Source organism: Rana temporaria, chromosome 7, assembly GCF_905171775.1.
Source record: "Rana temporaria chromosome 7, aRanTem1.1, whole genome shotgun sequence".
Classification (NCBI taxonomy): Eukaryota; Metazoa; Chordata; class Amphibia; order Anura; family Ranidae; genus Rana; species Rana temporaria.
The window spans coordinates 88,333,189-88,358,766 of NC_053495.1; the positions used below are offsets into that span (position 1 = coordinate 88,333,189).

Consider the following 25,578-nt stretch of genomic DNA (forward strand, 5'->3'; position numbering starts at 1 on the left):
TGTTGACGGCACCCCAGGCTGTCCTCTCGCCTCCACCGGCCCCGAGCCAGGGCGGAGCGGATTCCTCCTCGTTGCCACAGCTGAACATATTAGACCTGAGAGCCATCGCGACGGACATAAAAGATACTCTCTCAGCTGCCATTGCCGAATTGCGGATTGACATTCGCTCCCTCACAGACAGGGTCTCGAGCACCGAAAGAGCACTGGAGGACCATGTTCTACAACGCTCCACCAGGAAAAATCGATGACCATAGCCTCCAGCTTCGGGATGTAAATCACCACCTGGAGGATTTAGACAACCAAGGCCGACGCCGTAACCCGAGGGTGAGAGGGTTACCTGAATCTGTCGAGGGGGACCTTATACAACAAGAGGTAACTGCTATCTTTAATGGCGCCATCGGCAGGCCGCCGCAGTCGACCATTGCTATGGAGAGAATTCATCGTGCCCTCCGCCCCAGGGGAAGAGACACTGACCCCCACAGGGATGTGGTGTGCTGCCTCTTGGATTTCAGGCTTAAAGAGGACATCCTGAAACAGGCGAGAGGCCAACAGCTCATGCATGACGGAGCCCCGATTTAAATATACCAGGATCTCTCGGGGATCACCCTCCAGCACCGTCGTGACCTTAAGCCATTGTTGGATGCCCTCAGAGCTAAGGACATCAGCTACAAGTGGAAGTTCCCCTTTTGCCTAGCTGCCTCTCATCAGGGCCGCAATGACTTGCTTAGGGTCCCGGAGGACCTGCCCCGCTTCTGCGAAACCTTGGGTTTGCCGCTTGTTTCGGTCCCGGACTGGTACGCCCCATACCGTCGGTCAGTTGGCAGATGGGGCAAACCCCAGGAGGTGCCTATGGAGACCCAAACTACTCGCTTCCGCAGGAGGAGATCCCCTTCCAACTGAAAGTACCCCCCCCCCAGCCTTCATAGCTATAGAGATGACTGCGATCCCTCTGCCTCCCCTGGCGCCAGACGAGCTCGGAGAGACTATTAGTCAAACAAGAGCAGGTACATGTTTTGAGACTTTCCCCCGTCACACAGGTCATCACATAATCTTCTGTGCATTGACGTTGTTTTATTTTGTCTCTACTGTGTGAGCCGTTTTTTTCACTTGAATCCGCGAGCACGCTATGGTGAAACTGTTGATTTTTATTTTTCTCCTCACGAAATGGCGGTCTTACACATTGACACTTCATGTTTTGGTGCTGTGTATAGACTCCTCCTGGTACTACAATACCCAATCTGCTCAGTGCGGACTCGTCACTGCCGATCCTGTCACGCCTACGTGCAACACGTAACCTGAGTGGCTAGCCGAAGAGTCACTCCTCTTTGCCTGCAGTGATGGCCTTGTCATGGATTTATGCACGTCCCACCCCTGGTGGTCTGTTATCACAGCAGTTCGGCAAGGTGTTTGTGCTCCAGCACACAGATGGAGAAATTTAGTGCTCGGCCTCACCCTTGTTCTTTAGTGTGTGGTGCCCCGGACCATGTCACGTTGCGAAGCTGCTGCCGACTCTCCTCCCTCGCTGCTCTGGTCATCTTCAGTCTTTCCGCCAGCTTACTCTGCATGGCCTGATTATCGAACAGTTGGCAAGCCGGATCTCTGGCCCATACTCCAACCTTCGCCAGTACCGACTGTCTCCTGACTCTCCCACTCGGCTGTGACCTAGTGGATCATGCAAGGGGACTTTGTTTCTGCTCGCCAACTTGTCCAGGATGCCCCCTCGGAGACTGACACCTGCTTTACGACTTATTAACCTTTTTTGTTGCAGCACCGAAAATCCTCCATTACGCGGAGCGCTAAGAACGAATGTAGTGGTATGTGGATCACTTGCTAGTTCTGTCATTGGCCAGCCGGGTAGCGGTCCATGTTTCATCCTGCTCCTCTGATGGACAGCTATCCGCCCGGTTGGTCAATCTCCCTGTTCTCAACTACTTATTCGGTGCTTAGGATTTTAATCCCAGATAAAGTTAGACAGAGGTGCTCCGATTTTAGGGCCCTTCCTCTCCACTCTCTTCTGCGTCGCAGGGCGGTCTGGGGTTGCTAGCATCCCTTTGCCGTGTTGTCTTGCTCAGCCTGAGCGTTTATCATCCTGTTGTAGATGGTGGCTGGTTCCTGTGGGCATCGGAGAGTGGAAGTGGAAAGACCATGCTATACTTTTCCATTGTCCCTTTGGGGTCTCTGCGCCTCATGGCACACCGAAATTCTAATTTATTCTGTTGCTTCTAGTCGATATGTATCCCCTCAAGTTATGCTTAGTTTATAGGGGTTCACCTCCCCATGTTGTGTTGACATCATAGAGTCCGTTCTGGGGTGGCTCTATGCTACTTCTATATTTTATACTGCTCTGAACTTTTTTGTTTTATATTGTTTTGCTGTTTTTGGTTGGTCTGTCTGGGCCCTGGTCAACCCCCAAACAGTGGTGTACTGAGGCTCCAATACTCCTTCTGGAGTGCGGGGGCCCTGTGCGCTCTGTACTTTAGTGAGTGGACGACGTCCTACCGCTTAAACGGTTACCTTAGTTAGTAGGCCTATAAGTACCCCTCCCCCTTGAGTTTCTGTGTCTCTACTTACACACCCCCCCCCCTTCTCCCTGATTTCTACCCTTGCCGGAGCTTTTTCCCCCACTCATGCCACGCTCGATGATGGGTACTGGCACTATGTCACCCAATGACCTGACTGACGGACGACCCTCTACACGACTTAAACTACATTCCCTGAATATGCGCGGTCTCAACACCCCTGAAAAACACTCTCGTCTCCTCTACACACTCTGGTAGGAGAAACCACATATCGCTGTACTCCAGCAGACCCATTTTAGGTCTGACGGCGTTCCTAAATGTTATGACCGTAATTTCCCGTCTGTTTATCATGCTTCCAACGACACTGCCAAATCAAAAGGGGTGTCCATCCTGATTTCGAGACACTGCCCTTTTCAGGTCACTGACATCCAACGGGACCCACAGGGTAGATACCTCTTTCTTAAAAGGCACACTACATGACTTGCCATTCAGGATCGCGAATGTCTACGCCCTGAACTCGCAGCAAGTCCCCTCTTTCCGTAAAGTATTTTTTCAATTAACTGCCTTCCAATCGGGCACGCTTGTTGTTGGTGGTGATTTCAATGTCCCCTTAACGCCTTCCCTTGACACGTCTACCGGTTCCACTTGCCTGACGTATAGAGCACTGCGTGCGATAAAGTCACAATTGGCTACGCTGACACTGCACGATACGCGGCGTACGCTATACCGAACGTAAAAGATTTCACGTACTTCTGCACAAGAAATATTCCAGAATTGATCATTTCTTTCTCACGCTGAATGATCTCACTTTGCTCTCGGACGCTACTATCGAACCCATGCTGTTTTCAGACCACCACCCAATCACTATGTCCTTGACGATCCCCTCGCAGCACACCAAATCTATGATCTGGAGGTTAGACGACTCCCTGCTACTCGACGCAGAGAACTCTAGGCAGGTGTCTGAAGCCCTTTCATGCTACTTTGCCGAGAACACCGTTGACGAATCCTCCCCAACCATGATCTGGGCAGCTCACAAGTGTGTAGTCAGGGGGGAGTTTATTTCTCTGCTAGCCAAGCGCAACAAACTTAGGAAAGCACGTTTAGCGGAACTGTCTGAACGGGTCAAAACACTTGAACGCGTACACAAGCTCACACTGGCGAATCAAACGCACGCTGAACTTTTGAAAGCACGGGAAGAGCTCCTAGAGGAAATCCAGACGACACTGAAACGCAAATACACCCTCACTAATAAGCTGTTCTATGAATTAGGGAATAAGGCAGGGAAACTCTTAGAAGTCGTCTCACACTATACAGGGAGTGCAGAATTATTAGGCAAGTTGTATTTTTGAGGATTAATTTTATTATTGAACAACAATCATGTTCTCAATGAACCCAAAAAACTCATTAATATCAAAGCTGAATATTTTTGGAAGTAGTTTTTAGTTTGTTTTTAGTTTTAGCTATTTAAGGGGGATATCTGTGTGTGCAGGTGACTATTACTGTGCATAATTATTAGGCAACTTAACAAAAAAAAATATATACCCATTTCAATTATTTATTTTTACCAGTGAAACCAATATAACATCTCAACATTCACAAATATACATTTCTGACATTCAAAAACAAAACAAAAACAAATCAGTGACCAATATAGCCACCTTTCTTTGCAAGGACACTCAAAAGCCTGCCATCCATGGATTCTGTCAGTGTTTTGATCTGTTCACCATCAACATTGCGTGCAGCAGCAACCACAGCCTCCCAGACACTGTTCAGAGAGGTGTACTGTTTTCCCTCCTTGTAAATCTCACATTTGATGATGGACCACAGGTTCTCAATGGGGTTCAGATCAGGTGAACAAGGAGGCCATGTAATTAGTTTTTCTTCTTTTATACCCTTTCTTGCCAGCCACGCTGTGGAGTACTTGGACGCGTGTGATGGAGCATTGTCCTGCATGAAAATCATGTTTTTCTTGAAGGATGCAGACTTCTTCCTGTACCACTGCTTGAAGAAGGTGTCTTCCAGAAACTGGCAGTAGGACTAGGAGTTGAGCTTGACTCCATCCTCAATCCGAAAAGCCCCCACAAGCTCATCTTTGATGATACCAGCCCAAACCAGTACTCCACCTCCACCTTGCTGGCGTCTGAGTCGGACTGGAGCTCTCTGCCCTTTACCAATCCAGCCACGGGCCCATCCATCTGGCCCATCAAGACTCACTCTCATTTCAGCAGTCCATAAAACCTTAGAAAAATCATTCTGGAGATATTTCTTGGCCCAGTCTTGACGTTTCAGCTTGTGTCTTGTTCAGTGGTCGTCGTCTTTCAGCCTTTCTTACCTTGGCCATGTCTCTGAGTATTGCACACCTTGTGCTTTTGGGCACTCCAGTGATGTTGCAGCTCTGAAATATGGCCAAACTGGTGGCAAGTGGCATCTTGGCAGCTGCACGCTTGACTTTTCTCAGTTCATGGGCAGTTATTTTGCGCCTTGGTTTTTCCACACGCTTCTTGCGACCCTGTTGACTATTTTGAATGAAACGCTTGATTGTTCGATGATCACTCTTCAGAAGCTTTGCAATTTTAAGAGTGCTGCATCCCTCTGCAAGATATCTCACTATTTTTGACTTTTCTGAGCCTGTCAAGTCCTTCTTTTGACCCATTTTGCCAAAGGAAAGGAAGTTGACTAATAATTATGCACACCTGATATAGGGTGTTGATGTTATTAGACCACACACCTTCTCATTACAGAGATGCACATCACCTAATATGCTTAATTGGTAGTAGGCTTTCGAGCCTATACAGCTTGGAGTAAGACAACATGCATAAAGAGGATGATGTGGTCAAAATACTAATTTGCCTAATAATTCTGCACTCCCTGTACATACTATAACTTCCCTGTCAGGGGGCACGGTCACGAACACCGAGGATATTGCGAACCATTTTGTGCAATATTTCTCTGACCTCTACAACCTGCCCGCACCCGCATTGTCTCCGTCCACCCCTGATAGGATAACACTTATTAATGACTTTTTGACGGACTATGGTCCTGTCATTACCCCCCTTGAAGACATATCACACTTAGACTCACCCATCACGACAGAAGAAGCCCTCCTGGCTTTAAAGCAACTGAAGGCAGGGAAGAGCCTGGGCCCGGATGGCCTGCCGGCTAGCTACTATAAGACCTTCGCCGACATATTGATCCCGAAATTTTTGACAGCCTATAATGACCTCCCGAACTCCGTCCCTCACAACAAAGACCTGCTTGAGCCCCATATCTCCCTGATCCCTAAACCGGGTAAAGACGCTACGTTGGTCTCGAACTACCGTCCGATCTCTCTGCTCAATGTCGACGTGAAACTCTATGCTAAAATCCTGGCGAACCGTTTACTGCCTCTCCTCCCCAATGTTATTTCGGTTGATCAAGTTGGTTTTGTTTCTGGGAGGGAAGCCAGGGACAACACCACCAAGGCTATTAATATTCATCACTGGTTGACGTCTTCGCAGAATAAAGGGTTCTTTCTATCCCTAGACACTGAGAAGGCGTTTGACAGAGTGGCCTGGGACTACATGGCAGCAGTTCTCTGCAAATTGGGACTCCCGACCCGCATTATCCAGATGATACTGGCATTATACTCTGTCCCTACTGCCAGAATCAGAGTGAACGGCCAAATGTCAAGCGCCGTCTCCATAAGGCATGGAACCCGATAGGGTTGTCCTTTATCCCCCATTATCTTTGTTCTCACGATGGAACCGTTGCTTTGCAGGCTGCGTAAAAACCCGACCATCAAGGGTACTGATGTTCAAGGTAAATGGTGTAAGATAGCCGCATACGCGGATGATATTCTTTTGTTCCTCTCTGACCCAATCGCCACGATCCCCAATCTCCTTAAGGATTTCCAGTTGTTTAAATTACTTTCTAACCTCCAGATAAACTTTAGCAAGCCTACAGCACTGAATGTGACCCTCCCCCAAGTCGCTAGTCTCCCTCTGAGCAAAACTGCCCGTTCCGATGGAAAACTCAAAGTATCACCTATCTGGTCATTAAGATCCCCTCTGATTTGAAAGACCTCTATGCTATTAATTTTCTGCCGGCCCTCCAAGTCATCAAAGAGGAGTTGCTTAGTTGGAATAGGGGTCACTTTTCCTGGTTTGGTAGAGCGGCAGTACTAAAGAGGAACGTCCTCCCTAGGATTTTATATCTCTTACAGGCAATCCCGATCAAGCTCCCACAATCCTTTTTTACTGCTTTTAAGAAATGCTGTAGGACCTTCCTTTGGTCTGGCCGCTCCCCAAGACTAAGCTGGGAAAAACTGATCCTTCCGAAACTAAAGGGGGGACTTGGTTTACCAGATGTAGCTCTTTACCACAAAGCCTGCCAGCTCACAAGAATTGTAGACTGGCACCTTCATAAGTGTAACAAGTTTTGGGTTAGCGTGGAGAGCGCATTCCTTAGATTTCCTATCGCTCACCTCCCGTGGGTTGACTCACATTCGATCCCTAGACCATGCTTAGACCATCCTTTAATTGGACCTACCATTCTGAACTTTAGGGCAGTATGCGGTTCTCTCAAATTCACCCCCTCTCCAGGACCTATGACGCCTCCACGCCATAACCCAGACTTTCCACCTAACATAGCCATGATTGACCCGACGGCAGATCCAGACTCCATACAGGTGCGGGCTCGTCAATTCTTCCACAATGGCACTCTCCTCACCCCTTCGGAGATGACCACTGCCTTTCCACATCTAGCCTTCCCGTTCTTTAAATTCTTACAAATTAGACATTTCTTCAACAGTACCCCAACACCCTCGCTCTGGTCCAGAGACCTTACCCCTCTAGAGCGCATTTGCAGTTCTCGGGAACCCCAACGCCACCAGATTTCCTCTTTGTATTCGTTGCCGATTTCCAATACGACCTCCAATGCTACGATCCGATCATCCTGAAACATGGATTTGTCCGTAGTCTTGTCTGACGATGATTGGGACTGTATATGGGAACACACACACACACACACACACACACGGGGTCCATTAACGTATCAGCCCAAGAAAACAGGTTTAAACTTTGCTCTCGGTGGTATCGGACTCCTGACAGACTGCATAAAATTTTCCCGACCGTTCCCTCGAAATGCTGCAGATGTGGCTTGGATACGGGCTTGCTTCTCCACATTTGGTGGGACTGTCCCTTGATACAACCGTTCTGGAAAGGGGTACATGATCTCATTGTAAAAATTACCACTTACTACATTGAATTTACCCCGGCACAGTACCTTCTGCATCACACATCCCTGCCAAAATCGCAATATCATAAATCGCTAGCGCTTCACCTCATTAACGCAGCCACCCAATGTGTCCTATTATGGTGGAAGTCCACTACAGCACCCACTGTGACAGATTGGCATAGCCAAGTCAATAAAATTGAGGAAATGGAACAACTTATTGATCGAGCCAAGGACAACCACGACAAGTTTAGGGACACCTGGGCCTGCTGGACTCACTACAGAGAGTCCCTGGGCCCCGCGGACCTATCTGCTCCTACTGACTTCCCCACAGTTCCCGATCAGGTGTCTGGTTTCTGAACTGATTATATCACCTATGGCCACATCCAGCCTTCCTCCTTCACCCCGTTCCCCCCCCCCCTTCTTTTCGCCCTCTTGTTCTCCCCTTTTATTTCTTTCCCTATGTTGAACCATATCTGACAACTGGACCTATTGATCTTCCTAGGGCAGGGGTGCCCAACCAGTGGCCCGCTGAGCCCTCTGATGTGGCCCGCGACCTCCTGCTCTGGGACGGAATAGAATATAATACGGTTATTAAAAGGTAAATTTATTACTAAAATCACAGTGTATATATGGGCAGATCTGTTCTGCAGTGGTTACTGGGCTGCTTTCAAAATGATCCGCAGGTGCAGAGCAGTGCACCTGAGGGTTACCTACACTGAGCCATAGGCCCCTTTCACACGGTAAGTCCGACCCAATCAGACCCTCCATTCACCTCTAAGGAGTAGCAGATATAAATGGACTTGTGTCCGTTTACAAACGCCTACCTCCAATCCGACCCACAAAAAAAAAGTAGAGTGGGCTCTATAGAGTAAAGTGGGCTGCCATTCCCCCGCTCCGCCCATTGTGGCCCGCGACCGGTTACCACGTCGCTTAGGTGGCCCTCGCTCTTCAAAAGGTTGGCCACCCCTTTCCTAGGGCTTCCCTCCGCCCACAGATAGCTCCCCGTAGGGTGTGCGGGAATAGGGAAGACCCGTATTGGTTCTTAAACCTTGTTAGCTGTTCTATCTCCCCCACCGAACAGAGATAGTGAATCCAGATTCCATGACACAGCTTAGGCAATCTTCTTCTTTTCATATGAATGCTGTTGACTGTTGAATAATTGATTTTATGTTATTGATGTGCTGTATCACACCTGTTACACTAGGATTGTGTTTGTACCTGCTCTTGTGCCTTTCTACATGTACATCTACATGTGTGCAATGGCCGCCAACAGCGGCGAATACTCGTGCACTCTGACAAACGCACATGCGCCAAGATGTGCAATGGCGCACCCTCATGTGCGGACCATCCATTAAGGAAAAAACAGCCAAGACAACGACAGGAAAAAAAAAAAAAAAGGTACTCTTTGCTAACACCCACAGCTAGCCCAAAAACTCCCCCCTGTGGCCACCACACACAGGTGTCTAGCCCTCAGCTAGCTTGACTGATTGTTACAATCACTGGGGCACCCCACAATAAGTAAATAAGGGGGTTTCACTTACCCGTCCAGGCGCAGGGCAGCCTTAGAAAATAAGAGCCCTATCTTCACCAATCACAATGGGTTCCATCACTTGGGGACCTTCATGGACTGGGTACACTTTGAGTTTTAGGGTCCACTCCCTTGGACCTGTACAGCACCCAGCAGGAATGCCTTAGCTCTGTGGTGTCCAGGATTCCACTATGCAGGGTTCAACAGCCGAAGGTCGCGTTACAGGCAAACCCTTGCAGGATCATTGCGTCTTCTTTGCGAGGCTCGGTTACCATTTAAGCATACAAGCTTTTTTTCAAATGGATTTGCTTGGTCAATCCCTTGATTCATTTAAGAACCGTTTTAAGACTAAAGACCTGGAGCTTCAGACAGCTCAAATAAAAACGTGCCCATCCACCTTGCAGACACTGGCAAAAAGAAAAAAATATTTCCTGTATGGGAGGGGTTATATAGGGGCGGACTTCCCGTTTGTCAACCAGTGTCCATTCACCTAGCAATGGCGTATAACCCAGTAGGTAATGAATATTAGCCTAACTCTGTGTCCCGTAATGTACAATAAAGAAAATCAGTTTCTCACACTGATCTACTATGAGGTATTCTACGCTTCATTTCTTCTGTGTAGATGAAAACGAGGACCGAATTCTGAATGGATGATGAAGATAACCAACCCTCAATTTTATTTAGTTTTCAAAAATAAAAACTTGCTCATAATATCCTCCAATCCAGCAAGAATGAATAAGTAAATCAAATGGTATATTTTATAAGCATCCATACATTATATTTTACTGACAAAGTGTCATTAGATAGAGAAGTTTACTTACCAAACCCAAAAAGAATGTAAATAGCCCCTTGACTTGTGTAGTATGCCTGAGGGTCTATAACCTTTCCTTCTCCCATCCTGTTGTATTTTACTATTCCACCCAAAGGCTTTCCAGTAAGACCGGACACCAAAAGGAAACCAAGATCTGGCTACAAATAAGAAACATGAAATGGAATAACCTTAAATCAGCAAAGTGACATTTGATATGTTCAAATGATTGATTGTTTCTGTTCTCTGCGGTTTACCTTTTGCATGCACGTGCTTAAAAGGGTCCACCAAATATATCCAATTGGCGCCAACAGAGTTTACCTCACCCAAGCTCTTGTGGGCAATGGGATGCTCATAAACAAGAAACTCAAAGACCTAGCAGCAAGCACAACCGCTTTACCAAATTATCACAACTTTAGCTTGGGGGTGAGCAAATCCACTTTAATATTTTGACTTAACACAGATGCAATGAGGTAAACTCTGATCAGATCACAACAGATTCTTCCACTGGCGCTTTGTTAAAGATGTTGACAGCTGGCCAGATCCAGGTTTTGAGCAGACCCCTGCCCACTGCGTTGCCAGGATAAAGATGCGTTAATCTATAATTTTCAGGAAATGTTCTACTTCGATTCTGAGATTTAAATAACTATCTTGTGACAGACTATGCATGACAGAGAATCAGTCTAAAGAAACTGCAGCCTTTTTATCTGATAATCTAGGAGGCACCATAAGTCAGTAGATGACTCATCACAACAATGAAATTCTGAATTCTGAAATTCTGAGGAGTTAGGACACAGTAAAGAAAATCATTGTGAAAAGTGTGATTTAATACAACAGAAAAACGTTCAAATATTATATAGGGGAAATATTATAAGAACGCTTTTAAAAGAGAACTGGTCAGAAATGAGCATTTGTGAGAACCTCATACCTTTCAGTGTTGTCAGAACACAGCCTTAGACTGGCCGTACCCGAGTCATTTTTTACATTCAACCAGCAGGTAAACAAATTAAAAATTGTTGATTCCCCCATCCACACACTCAGTGTGGGTGGGGCAATCCCTCCCACTGAGCTTTTGTATTCTGAAGGTAAAGAGACTTCCCTATCATTGAATATACTGATCAGCCCTGCTGGCGGCTCCAATCGAGAGAAAAGAAAATGTTCTAGTCTGCCCATACATGGATCAAAATTCATCCTACCCCTGCTGAAATGGCCAAGTCTCAGTGTCAGGCTATAGCGTGCCCAGGGCTGATACTTAAAGGGTTTGTAAAGGAATTTTTTTTGTATCTTAATAGCTTCCTTTACCTTAATGCAGTGCTGTTTTCATGTCCTCATTGTACGTTTTTGCTCTCAAGTTGCTGTAATTCTTCTCTGATCTCCACACTTCCTGGTTGTCTGTTTCCTGATAACCACAGTACTGGGAGCTTTCTCTCTGTGGTCACTAATCAAGGAGGTGCGATTACTGTGTGTCCAACACTCCACAGCACCAATCAGTTTCGTTTTCCAAACTGCCCTGTATTGGCTCTGTGGCTCTGTACAGCAGAGAAGCAGGAAACATGCAAAAACGAAACTACAGGTACATTATATGATTGATTTTTATCTATTTTTAATCGTTTTTTAACCACTTAAGACCCGGACATTTAGGCAGCTAAAGGCCCCGGCCACGTTTTGCGATTCGGCACTGCGTCGCTTTGCGACGTGGCTCCCCAAAAAAATTGGCGTACTTTTTTCCCACAAATAGAGCTTTCTTTTGGTGGTATTTGATCACCTCTGCGATTTTTTTTTTTTTGCGCTATAAACAAAAATAGAGCGACAATTTTGAATAAAATTCAATATTTTTGGCGCATGCGCGAGGCTCACGATGGAGGACGTGTCCCGTTAGAGCTCCGCACCCTCCGCCACATCATCGGGACTTAATTAGCGTTCTGGACCGATCTGCAACCCCGTTCTTTCGAGCACTCCCCTCCGGAATAGGCACCGATCCATCCGGGATGGTTTTAACCGGTCACCGCGGCAAAATGAAGCCGAAACCTATCAAAGAAGCTCTGGCCCGCGCCTCCTCCAAAATGGCGGCGAAGGCCTTAGCCAGACAACAGGCCGCATCCCCGGACGAATCTGCACAGGCTGATAGTGGGGAAGAAGACTGCGCGGAATCTTACACCAGCGGTTCCCCTACCCATCCGGCACCAGGTATGTCTCAATCAGACTTTCTCAGACACATGGAATCCATGTTACAAAAGGCCCTTAAAGTCACGTCAGACCAAATTACCAACAGACTATCCCGTGAAATCAGAGAACTAGGCCAGAGGACATCTGACCTAGAGACCAGGGTAGACGACTTGGAACTCACCTTACAAGAACAGGCCCAAGAGCAGGCAGCCTTGCGTGATGAAAATGCTACACTCCTCTCACGTTTAGAGGATGCGGAAAATCGCTCCCGCAGATCGAATCTACGCATCCGTGGTATCCCTGAGACTATTGACGACCTGCAATCTTTTTCTACGGCCTTATTCCAAGAACTCTCAGCATCCTCTATACCGATCGAACGATTGGAATTCGATCGAATCCACAGGGCTCTCACCCGACGCCAACAGGATGGTCCCCCTCGGGACATCATAGTTAAACTGCACTTCTTCCGCACTAAAGAACAGCTACTTGCTGCTGCCCGCAATAAAGACACTCTCTTATTTCAGGGCCATACTTACCAGCTCTTTTCTGACCTGGCTCCCCTTACCATCGCTAAACGACGCGCCATGAAACCACAGCTACAGGTGCTAATGCAAAACCACTTGAAATACACCTGGCGCTTTCCTTTTGCTTTGCAGTTCTCCTACCTGGGTCAACAACACTCATGTACAACTCCGGACTCCCTTCAACGTCTCTTGGAATCACTTCACCTGGCCGCTCCTGCACAAATTTCAGAGACTAACTTACCCCGTACACCAGCTCGCGACGCTGCTCGTCAATATGGATCCACCCCACAAAGACCTCACCCGGGTCCGTCCTCCGTGCGGAAAGGAACCCCGGCCCATACCCCAAAATCCGGTTTGCCTGGCCGACAACTACACTCACCTCGCTGAGTTTATCCATCTAACTTTTTCTTTTTGCAGATTTCTACAGTGCCCCCTTGGTGTCGCAGATGGCCTTCCCGGCGGAAACGATCGAATCACATGGAACTTTTGCTCCATCTCGCTTTACCTACGGTCGTTCCCTCATCTGAGACACCCGGGGCCTGCCTGCTTTAGCTCCATCCCTCCACACTGAGGGGATTATTACAATCCACTGTCACCCCCGGAGGTTGCTAAAGTCCAGTTCTACACTTTTCTAATGTTTACTTTTCGTTTAAATTTCTTTTTTTTTTGTTTATTTTGTTCCTTATATAACGGTGTTATCACAGACAGTCTGAGTGGATTTATTCCTCCCTGCTCTCTAACTCAATCAAAGTGATTGACATTTAGGATGTAACTGGGTTGATCTCCGCCCGTACTCCATTGGATGCGGGCTGACATTGATCCATGACTGTTATGTGACATAGATAACTTTAGATAATATCTATAGTATTGAGGGTGGGAGAATGTTGTCTTGCTGCTGCTATATGCACTTTAACCCCCCCTCTCCCTTTAGAAGCCCTCTCTCCTCCCCCTCCCTTCCCTGACCCTTCCCCCATTACTCTCCTCCACTTCGCCCCATACCCCTCCACTCTCCCTCTCTTTTTCCCCCCCTTACCCAACCTCCCTTTCTATTTCCTCCCCTCCTTCCATCTCTCCTTACCATTCCCTAATTTTCCTTTTTGTTGTTCCTTCCCCTTCCCTCCCAGTCATCTTACTTTCCCTTTCCTTTCCTTCCCTAGTATACGCCCCCCCCCCCCATGATTTTTGCTTCTTATGTTGTTTACTACACTCCTAGGGATTCCCCCTACTTGGGCTTCCTTTAAAATTTTTGAACAAGTTAAGCGGCTATATTTAGCCCTGTTAGTTTTGCTGTTATCAACACTGAAATTCTAGTCCTATTTGCAGAAACGTGATGCTGAACATAGAGTTTTTCTTTACTAGACTGTCTATTACAACCTGATTTTTGTAATGTACTATGTATCTCCCATGTGTGGCGGAGAGTCGTCACTGCTCCCCCCTTTCCACGGTTCACCCACCCACGGGCCAGCTGGCTTGCCCCTGTGTTGGTGTACTATTTAGTCGGGCGATAGAGTTACGCTCTTCCCCTTCCTTATGTCTACTTACTTGCCCTACACGATTTCTCTTTTCTCCCCTTTTTTGTTTCTTTTTCCCTCTCTTTCTTTTCTTTTCCTCAGGTCGGCTGGGTCGCGTGGCCCTGATGGTCTCATCGAGCTATCCTACAACTGCTCCTAAATGGCCCCCTTGAATGTGCTCTCACTAAACGTTAAAGGTCTCAACTCACCTAACAAGAGAGTCAAGGCCTTCCAGACTTTTGCTACCCTAAAAGCAGGTATAGTGGCTCTTCAAGAAACACATTTTTCAGCTTGCACCACCCCCAAATTTTTTAGCTCACGATATCCTCAGGTGCATACTGCCTCAGCCTCCACGAAACACCATGGTGTCTTGATTGCACTACACCACACTCTCCCCTTTATTGTAAACTCTGAAATCAAGGACCCAGAAGGCCGCTACATTATACTAGTGGGCCTTCTCCAGGATATTGAAACCACCTTGGTTTCTTATTATGCCCCGAATGTGAACCCAAACCCCTTCTTCTCTCATCTAATACAAGTGGTACGGACTCACTGTAGAGGGACACTGTTCCTCTGTGGAGACTCTAACTCAGTTCTACAACCGCACCTAGACAAATCACCCTATGCTCCTGATCATTATTCCCCCTCTCTACATTTTCGGAAACTTTTACTCGTATCCGCACAAGTCATTTTCTAGAATTGACCATATTTTTATCTCGGTTGCCTCCTCCCCCATATTGCTCCAATCTGTAATCCAACCTATCTCTTGGTCCGACCATTGTGCAGTGCTTACTACCGTATCCTCCCTAATTCCTTTGTCCAAAGACCGTACATGGTGTATCAATGAAGCCCACCTCACTAATCAATCTTATTGTTTTGACATCCAAATTGCTTTAGCTGACTACTTGAAACATAATGCCATCCCCGACATCTCCCCTGTCCTCCTTTGGGAAGCCCATAAGCCAGTTATCAGGGGAAAATGCATCTCAGTTTCCACCCATCTGAACCGTGACAAAAAAATTAGACTAGCTGAGCTAGAATCTGACTTCCACCACTGTTCCCTCCAATTCCAATCCTCTCCTACCGAAGCCCACAGAATCCAAATGGAAAAGTCCAGGACAGAACTTGATTTAGCTCTGGCTGAATCAGCTGACAAAGCCATTCGTAGATCAAATCACACCGCCTATACTAAAGCCAACAAACCAGATTCCTTTCTGGCCCTTCGCCTTCGTCGTCCGGAACGGAACTATGTCGCGATTAGACTACGAATAGATAAGCATGCTTATACTAGTAACCCTGTAAAAGTTCTAGCTGAATTCCGAAAACGACTACAAGATCTTTATAATACCCAATCCGCTTTCTCCCCCTCTACTGCAGATGCCCTGTTCCAAGATGTTCCCTTACCCACCTTATCAGATTCAAATCGTGAATGCCTAGAGAGACCCATCACGGTAGACGAGGTACTAGCCGCTATCAAAACTCTTAAATCGCATAAACGACCTGGCCCTGATGGGCTCTCGGGCACTTACTTTAAGAAATTCGCCGGTACTCTTGCTCCTCTTCTTGCTAACTCCTTCAATGCTTTACTCCGACAACACTCCTTCGGACGGGACACATTGACAGCCATCATAGCCATGATTCCTAAACCCAATGTAGACAACTCCCTTTGGTCGAACTTCCGACCTATTTCACTCCTAAATCTTGACATTAAATTACTGGCAAAAGTCATGGCCCTGCGCCTTAACCCCTTGATTGGAAAACTGATCCATAAAGATCAGGTCGGTTTCATACCACGCAGACAAGCCAGTGATAACATCAGAAGAGTGGTTCTTCTGCAACATCTTGCTAGAACGCGCAAAATCCCTATGCATTTGCTATCCCTTGATATCAGGAAGGCCTTTGACACGGTCTCCTGGCCTTACCTGAATTATATTTTAACCCGTTGGGGCTTCGGGCCACACTTTTTACAGTGGGTAAACTCCCTATATAATCACCCCCAGGCCTATATTAAATATTCCGGTTTCCGCTCAGAGACCTTTCCGATAGGCAGGGGTACTAGACAAGGGTGCCCCCTATCCCCCTTAATATTCGCTTTAGCTATCGAACCCTTGGCGGCCTTGATTAGATCTAGTCCTGATGTCAGGGGATTAGAGGTGGCCTCTACCTCCCACAAAATTTGTCTGTTTGCAGACGATGCCCTTTTATTTATCACGTCTCCCCGCATTTCACTTCCAAACCTCATACGGATTCTCGAACTATTCGCAAATGTCTCCGGTCTAGAGGTGAATCAATCTAAATCTATGGCTCTCAATGTGTCTCTCCCCCTCTCTGAAGTTACCCACCTACAAGAGTACTTTCCTTTTGCTTGGTCTACCAAATCCCTTCCATATTTAGGCATTAAGTTGACTTCTGACCCAGGTTCCCCTCTACAGTTCCAACTACCTTCCTATGTTGTCACATCTAACCTCTCTACTAGACTCTTGGAAACCGCTCTGTGTTTCTTGGTTAGGTCGAGTGGCAGCTGTAAAGATGTCCCTGCTTCCAAAGCTGCTTTATTTGTATAGAGTCCTTCCTATTTCAGTCCCCTCATATTTCCACCGAGTCATTCAGTCTAGAGTCTTTAAATATATTTGGGGCCCTGTTAAGCCCCGAGTTTCTAGGTCTATTCTCTTGCGAGAAAAACTTAGCGGAGGCCTGGGAATCCCAAATTTTTCTCGTTACTATCAAGCTGCGCAACTTGCTCAAATTACACTATACCACGCTACGTCGGAAACCCCTATTTGGGTTAGCTTGGAAGCAATAGACATTTATCCCCTTTTAATTTCCAATCTGCTCTGGTTACCCCCGCTGGCCCGTAGCCCACTCCATAATCCGGTTACTCGCCATTCACTCAGACTCTGGGACAGCTTACGTAGTCGTTTTAGATTACTGTCCACCCATGCTCCACTACTATCTTTTTTTGGCCATCCACATTTTTATCCCGCCTACATAGAGCCTAATTCGTTTCATCTTTGGCTCCAGGCAGGACTACACAGGATAAACGACCTTGTTACTGATACATCTCTCAAATCATTCTCGGATTTACAGACTCTGGCTAAGTTCCCCCCGAGGGAATGTTTTCACTACCTACAAATAGCCCATTTTGTTCGCTCAATTATAGGTGACTGTTCCTCTCTGGGCAGTATGTCCTGTTTTGAAAACATCTGTCAGTCAGATCCTCATGCCCCTGGTATCATTTCCCGTCTATATGCCCATTTCACTGCTGACTCTACTGACCTTCCCCTGTACGCTGCACAATGGTCTAAAGACCTTCAGATATCATTGGACAAGGAGGATTGGATAGCCATATGGAACCGTACAAAAACCTCTTCCCAAAATATTGTGGCCCTTGAAGCCAACTATAAGGTTCTGATGCGGTGGTATTTGGTTCCTGCTAGGATTTCCAAATTTTTACCTTCCTACCCAGCTGTCTGTTTCCGTGGATGTGGAGGGAGGGGTACGCACGAGCATATCTGGTGGTCCTGTCCGATAGTACAGCGGTTTTGGGCTGTGATATTCCAGATGGCCTCAACCCTTCTGAATGATACAATATTACCTAACCCATCCCTAGCTCTTTTAAACCACATTCAACCAGACTACACTAAGGCCCAGGTAAAACTTCTACTCCAACTGACCACGGCTGCCAAACAATCCATTGCAAGAGCTTGGAAGACTCCAACCATACACATTGCAGAAGTTAAAAACAGGGTAACCCAGGCAATGATTCATAGTAAAATAGAAGCTATGATTCTTGACCGAATGGTCCAACATGACAAGACCTGGACTCCCTGGGCGGAACATTTTCTTCCCCCGGAATTTGATATGACCCTGCTGACATTTTAAAAGTTTGAAGCAGTTCTAACCATACTGTATTATGGCACTTTGGGGCTCATGTGACCCGGCCGACCCTTTCCCCATCCTATACTGACCTTCTTGGTCCCTTCCCTCCCTCCCATCTCTCTTCCTTTTCCCTTTTTACTCTTCTTCTTTACTTTTCCACTGTATTTTCTCCTGAAATGTTCTATATGTACATCATTGGGCAAGGCTCCTAGCCCTTGCCTAATTATATACAACGTTGTACCCCTGGTCAACCTGCAGAGTACCCCCTCGAACGATATATCCCCGATGGTATAGGACCCTCCCCATTGTCTTCCCCTTCCCCTTCTCCCTCCCTCCCCTTCTCCTGGTAGGGATCTACTTTTATACTTCCTCTTTATAATTCAAAGGTCCTTTTCATTTTTCTGTGTTGTAATTGACAACCCATGTCCCCGTGTATGTAAAAATGTACGTTATGTTATAATTCTGTTCCGGGACAATATTTGCCTCTTTGTATATGTACCATTATGTACTCTTTCATGTGATACTGTACGAATGACTATTATTGTACTCTGTGCTTTGATTTTCAATAAAAAATTTGAACAGAAAATTCAATATTTTTTACTTTTTGCTATAATAAATATCCCCCAAAAATATATAAAAAAAAATGTTTTCCTCAGTTTAGGGCGATACGTATTCTTCTACCTATTTTTGGTAAAAAAATAAATCGCAATAAGCATTTATCGGTTGGTTTGCGCAAAATGTATAGCGTTAACAAAATAGGGGATAGTTTTATTGCATTTTTATTAATGGCAGCGATCAGCGATTTTTTTCGTGACTGCGACATTATGGCGGACACTTCGGACAATTTTGACACATTTTTGGGACCATTGTCATTTTCACAGCAAAAAATGTGTTTAAAATGCATTGTTTACTGTGAAAATAACAATTGCAGTTTGGGAGTTAACCACAAGGGGGCGCTGAAGGGGTTATGTATGACCTAATACAGTGGTTCTCAACCTGGGGGTCGGGACCCCCTTGGGGTCAAATGATGATTTGTCAGGGGTCACCAAATTCTGGGCTGTTCCTGAAGCCCGCACCTCTTTTGCAGCCACCCAACAGGGCTGTACCTGGAGCCCACAGCCGCCCACTCAGCCTCTTTGCAGCCACCCATTCAGTTCACAACATCCCAACTCTCCCACCCCCAAGGAGTAGGGGAAGGAATAAAAATAGAGAATATGTGGAAAGCAAAGGAAAAGAGGGGAAACAACAAATAAAAAGGGAGCGAAAGATTAAGAGAGAGAGCAAGAAAAACGGCTAGATTGAGTGATGGGGGGGGGGGGAGAAAGAGAAAAAATTAGGATAGAGAGATAAAAGGAAAAGAAAGGAGAACAAAGAGTGGTACATACTAAAATGTACCATAGGGGGTTTTAATACTTCACAAATGTAAGGGTTAGGGGCGCAAATTACTTGTTCTTCGGGTGCTCACATTCCACGCTACGAAATTTTTTACGGCTAGGGGTCCCCACAACTTGGGAAATTTTATTAAGGGGTCACGGCACTAGAACGGTTGAGAACCACTGACCTAATATGTGTTTCTAACTGTAGGGGGGTGTGGCTGTAGGTGTGACGTCATCGATTGTGTATCCCTATAAAAGGGATCACACGATCGATGACGCCGCCACAGTGAAGAATGGGGAAGCTGTGTTTACATACAGCTCTCCCCGTTCTTCAGCTCCGGGGGGGGGCGATCGCGGGACTCCAGTGGGGATCGGGTCCTATATGAGCAGGCAGATACACGAACAGGAAGAAATCAATGAACTATCACGGCGCTCCACAGCGCCTTGGTATTTCACTGAGAACTACAAGCCGACAACCGCAAAGGATGTCACACACTGAATGATGTGGCTGTGTGGGCGGAGCTAGTACATGAAACTTTTTCCCATACTGCTGCTACAGGGAGGGTGCCAGCGGCTGCAGCATTGGTAACATGTTACATTTTCCACCCGGGTGGACCATGTAACATGTTCCTAAAAGGTGAACTTATACTTTAACCACTTGCTGCCGGCCGTACGACTTTGTACGGCGACAGTGTGGATCCCAATTGCCGGGAGGCCGCCTATATACGGCCTCCAGCCACTGCGCGCATGCCCGACGCATCAATGAGATGCCGATGCGCGTGCCTGGCGGCCGCGATGTCCGCCTGGCACCCGCGATCGGCGGTTACACAGACAAGGACGTGGATCTGTGTGTAAACACACAGATCCACGTTCTGTCAGACCTTGTACATAGGGACACAGATCGGTCACCTCCCCCAGTCAGTCCCCTTCCCCCACACAGTTAGAAACACTATGCTGGGTACACATTTAACCCCTTCCTCACCCCCTAGTGTTAACCCCTTTCCTGCCAGTCACATTTATACAGTAGTTAGTGCATATTTATAGCACTGATCGCAGTAGAAATGTGAATGGTGCCAAAAATGTGTCAAAAGTGTCCGCCATAATGTCGCAGTCCCAATAAAAAAAAAAATAAAAAAAAAAAAATAAAAAAAAAATCGCAGATCACGGCCATTACTAGTAAAAAAAAAATATTCTGTCCCCTATTTTGTAAGCGCTATAACCTTTGCGCAAACCAGTCTATAATTGCCATTTTTTTTTTTTTTTTACCAAAAATATGTAGAATTCGTATCGGCCTAGACTGAGAAAAAAAAAGGAATTGGGCTATTTATTATAGCAACAAGTAAAAAATAGATTTTTTTTCAAAATTGTTGCTCTATTTTTGTTTAAAAAATAAAAACCGCAGAGGTGATCAAATGCCACCAAAAGAAAGCTCTACTTGTGGGGAAAAAGGGATGTCAATTTTGTTTGGGAGCCACGTCGCACGACTGCGCAATTGTCAGTTAAAGCGACGCAGTGCCGGAAGCTGAAATTTCACCTGGGCAGGAGGGGGGTATATGTGCCCAGTAAGCAAGTGGTTAAAGCACTGTACAGGCTGCTGGAGGACAGAAAAAAAACTTTCAAATAAAAAGCTTTTCAGTTTCATTCATTTAGTCATTATAGTTCATTTGTTAAACAATTGAGTTATCTGTAATGAATAGGAAAAATAAAGCAGCCTTAGGCTACATCCACACCAGCAATTAGGGTCGGTGTGAATAGCAGAGGCAGGAAACAGAAATTTCTACTATGGCTCTCAGCGGTTAGATGCAGCTGCCAGCCCCATGCACTATAATGACAGGTTACTGGTAGCATTTTGTGTCTCTCTGCATAACCAGAGATTACCTGCACCTTTGAATTGTCTCATCATTGCTGTTGAAGACAAGTCGATTTGACCCCACTAACAATTAGAAAATCAAACAATTTAAAATCAGAAAAACAGGATTTTTATAACAGCTTACCTGCAAAATCCTGTTCTTGGAGTACACCACGGGACACAAAGGCAGTCATTACATAATGGGTTAAGGGTCACCAGCGGTGATTGGACACTGGCACAACCAATTGCAGACAGTCCCCTGCCATATAACCCCTCCAATCAGGGAAGTACCTCAGTTTTGTAGCAAGCAATAAAGGTTCCCATAAGAAGGGGGGACCTCTGTGTCCCGTGGTGTACTGCAAGAAAAGGATTTTACAGGAAAGCTGTTGTAAAAATCCTGTTTTCTTTTATCGTACACCACGGGACACAGAGCCAGTCATTACATAATGGGACGTCCCAGAGCAATGCTCAATGAAGGGTGGGAGACACAGATCAAGCAGGCCGCTACGGCCTGCAGCACACTTCGCCCAAATGCGGCATCCTCATGTCCTTTTACATCTATTTGATAGAATTTGGAAAATGTGTGGACTGAAGACCAAGTTGCAGCTTTACAGATCTGAGCCATCGAAGCCTGGTGATGCACTGCCCATGAAGCACTTATCGCCCTGGTAGAGTGTGCCTTATCACAAAAAGGAGGAGTCCTGTTCTTTAAACCATAAGCTTGAATAATTATTTATCGAATCCACCTGGAGATGGTGGATTTTGATGCCGCTTGTCCCTTCTTGGGACCATCTGGAAAAATAAACAAAACATCTGTTTTGCGTATCTGAGCGGTTGCCTGCATATACGCTTTTACTGCTCTCACTACATCTAGAGAGTTCAATAACTTTTCCTCCGCCGTCTGGGGGGGGTCAGGAAAAAAAGGCAATGAACAATGTCTTGATTTAAAATGAAAAGCAGACACCACCTTAGTTAAAAAGGCAGGGTGGGGTTGTAGTACAATTTTGTCTTTGTGACAAATTAAATAAGGCTCTTTACAAGAAAGAGCTGCAAATTATACTATTTTAGCAAAAGAGATAGCGATCAAAAAGGCCTATTTCCTGCTTAAAAGAATTAAAGGAATCTGGCGAATAGGTTCTAAAAAGTTTGCTTTTGCAATACTGACAATACCAAAAATTCAAATCCCATGGGCGCAAGGGAGACTTACTTGACCGGTGGTTTATCCGCAGTAACCCCTTAATGAATGCCCGAACTAGGGAATGAGATGCCATCGGTCTTTGAAAGAAGACTGATAGAGCCGATATTTGACCCTTGATGGTACCAAGGGCTAATTTCATATCCACTCCCAACTGGCAAAATGCGAGAATCCTACTTATGTCATACTTCTGAGGATTCCATTTCTTGGTTTCACACCAGGAAACATATGCCTTCCAGACTCTATAGTAGATAAGCCTGGAGGCTGGCTTTCTAGCATTAATGAGTGTAGAAAGAACTGGACCTGAGATCCCTTGTTTCTTCACAATGTGGGTCTCAGTAGCCAGACTGTCAAACTTGGCTTTTGTAAGGAAGGATGGAACACTGGACCCTGCGACAGCAGGTCGTGACGAAGCGGAAGCTTACAAGGTTTCCTACTGCCATCTTTATGATCTCGGCGTACCAGGGCCTTCTGGGCCAATTTGGGGCCACAAGGATTACTGGAATTCCCTCCTTCTTGATCCTGCGAAGAAGTCTTTGTATAAGAGCGATCAGAGAAAATGCATAGATCAGTGAGAACTGATTCCAGGGAATTATTAGAGCATCCGATCCGCAGGTTCCTGTTGAACCTGGAAGCTAGCAGGTCTACATCCGGGTTCCCCATCTCTGGCATATTGCCTGAAAGACATCGGGGTGGAGACTCCTGGAGAGAGCTGCTGGTGACTCAAATAGTCCGCTTGCCAGTTTTCTACCCCCGGAATGAAAATTGCAGAGACACAAGGAACATGATCTTCTGCTCATGCCAAAATCCGATTCACCTCCTTCTGAGCGCCCTGACTGCGGGTGCCTCCTTGGTGATTGATGCAAGCTACTGCAGTAGCATTGTTGGATTGAATCCGAACTGGGTGGTCTTGTAACCTGTGTGTCCAGGTTCTGAGGGCTAAGTATACTGCCCGAATCTCTAGTATGTTGATGGGCAGGTTCACTTCGGTCTTGGCCCAGGTTCCCTGGGCTGAAGCTTCTTCCAAAACTGCTCCCCAGCCCATTAGGCTGGCATCCATCTACACCACCTTCCAGGATCTTCCTTTCCGCAAGTTCTTGCACCAACTGAAGCTTTGGCGTACTTGTGGAGACAGGCACATGGGTAAATCCAGAGCTTCGATCTTCCTGTTCCAGGTGGCTAAAATACGGCCTTGATCTTGTGGATCAGGTCCTTTAGAGACTTGATCTTTGGTTCCGGCAGGAATACCCTGCTTTGGGCTGTGTCTATGATCATGCCCAAATACTCTATCCTTCTTTGGGCTTGTAGAGAGGATTTTTGTAGGTGTACAATCCATCCTAAATGCTCCAGGTATTTTATTGTGGTGAGAACAGCATGATCTAATCCTGCCACTGACTGATCCATCACAAGTAGATCGTCTAGATAGGCCATTATCGCTATGCCCTGTGCCCTCAGATTTGCCAACAGAGGGGCTAGTACCTTTGTAAATACCTGGGGCGTGGTAGCCACACCAAAGGGCAGAGCCACAAACTGGAATTGGCAATGTTCTACCGCGAACCTTAAGAACTTTTGGTGAGCAGTATGGATAGGCACATGTAAATATGCGTCCTTGATGTCTATAGACGCCATGAACTCTCCGCCTTGTAGGGTGGCGACCACTGATCGAATAGTTTCCATTCGGAAATGGCGAATGTCCTGAATCTTTAGGGGGTACTTCTGTGATCACTCCTTGAGACAGCAAGTGATCCAATTCTTTGAAGAAGGACGCTCTTTTTAGTGGATCTTTGGAGAGCCTTGAGCTTCGGAACTGAGAAGATGAGATCTCCCGAAATTCCAGCTTGTACCCTAGGGATACTGTGGATACTACCCATTTGTCCTGGATTTCAGCCTGCCATACCGCTGAAAACTGCAGAAGGTGTCCCCCCATTCGGCCGAGCGGGGGCGCCTCTTCATAAAGAATCTTTGGGGTTTTGCGTGTTAGTTTTTGAACCCCATTGCTTCTCGTTTTTCCTGGGCCTGGTCTTCTTTAGCCTTTGCGGCTAGCTGAAAATGCCGCCGCCACTAGCTGGAAGTAGATTTACCAGGAGCCAATGAGAGAACGCTTAAAACAAGGCTGCTTGTTTTTCTTCTTCTCTGGTAAAAAAAAAGTGGTCTTACCACTTGATATCTTTTGGATTATTTTTCTTCCAAATCCTCCCCAAAAAGACGTTCGCCATGGAGGGGGAAACTGGCCAAAAGTTTTTTGCATGGGGCCTCTGCTGACCAATGCTTTAGCCAAAGAACTCTGCGCATATGCACCAGCTGGAGTGTGAGGCGAGATGCTTGCTGAATCGAATCTCTTAATGGCATCTATTGTAAAACATAAGTCTTTAGGTAAATTCTCCCATAATTTTACTTGTTCCGGAGGCAGATCCTTCAGCCCCTGTTTTACCTGATCCTTGACCCGACACATACCCACTGCTGCTACAGCAGGTTGGGCAACTGTACCAGCCAAAAGGAAGGAAGATTTTAGTAAAAAGATTCTAATTTCTTTTCCGAAGGATCTTTAAATTACCTGTACGTTATCCGTCAGGTTTTTATTTATACAATAAATAGCTGCATCTACAGAAGGCAGACTCAATTTCTTGGCAAATTTTTCCTCCATAGGATAAAGAATGTCAAACTTCTTAGGAGGTGAGAAACGCTTATCTGGATGTTGCCAGTCTGCGTAATTTTTTTTTCTATTAACGGATGAACCGGAAAAGAGCATGCACCCTGCAGGGATTTTAAATGAACCCAGGGAGGAGACAGGTGATTCAGTTAACTCCCGAAGAGGGTAACCTGAATGCAGAATGCACCGTTTCAGCATAACATTGCACCTGTGACTTTAGCATCTGGGAAGCAGAGAAAGGTTCCTCTGATATCCCTGATCCATCCAACTTCTAATCCCTATCCTCTGCAGGTGTTACCTTATCCTCATCCTTCTCCTCCTTAGATTTTTCTGAAAGGGGATCTAGAACCACAGAAGGT

General features: G+C 46.3%; 1 protein-coding gene across 1 annotated transcript in view; it reads right to left on the reverse strand.

The window, feature by feature from the left end:
- Nucleotides 1–25,578, reverse strand: part of FAM234B (family with sequence similarity 234 member B) — a 167,061-nt gene that overhangs the window by 53,809 nt on the left and 87,674 nt on the right. The window contains exon 7 of the mRNA XM_040359623.1: nucleotides 10,083–10,230. Coding sequence (XP_040215557.1) covers nucleotides 10,083–10,230 — 148 coding nt within the window. The remainder of the gene's footprint in view (nucleotides 1–10,082; nucleotides 10,231–25,578) is intronic.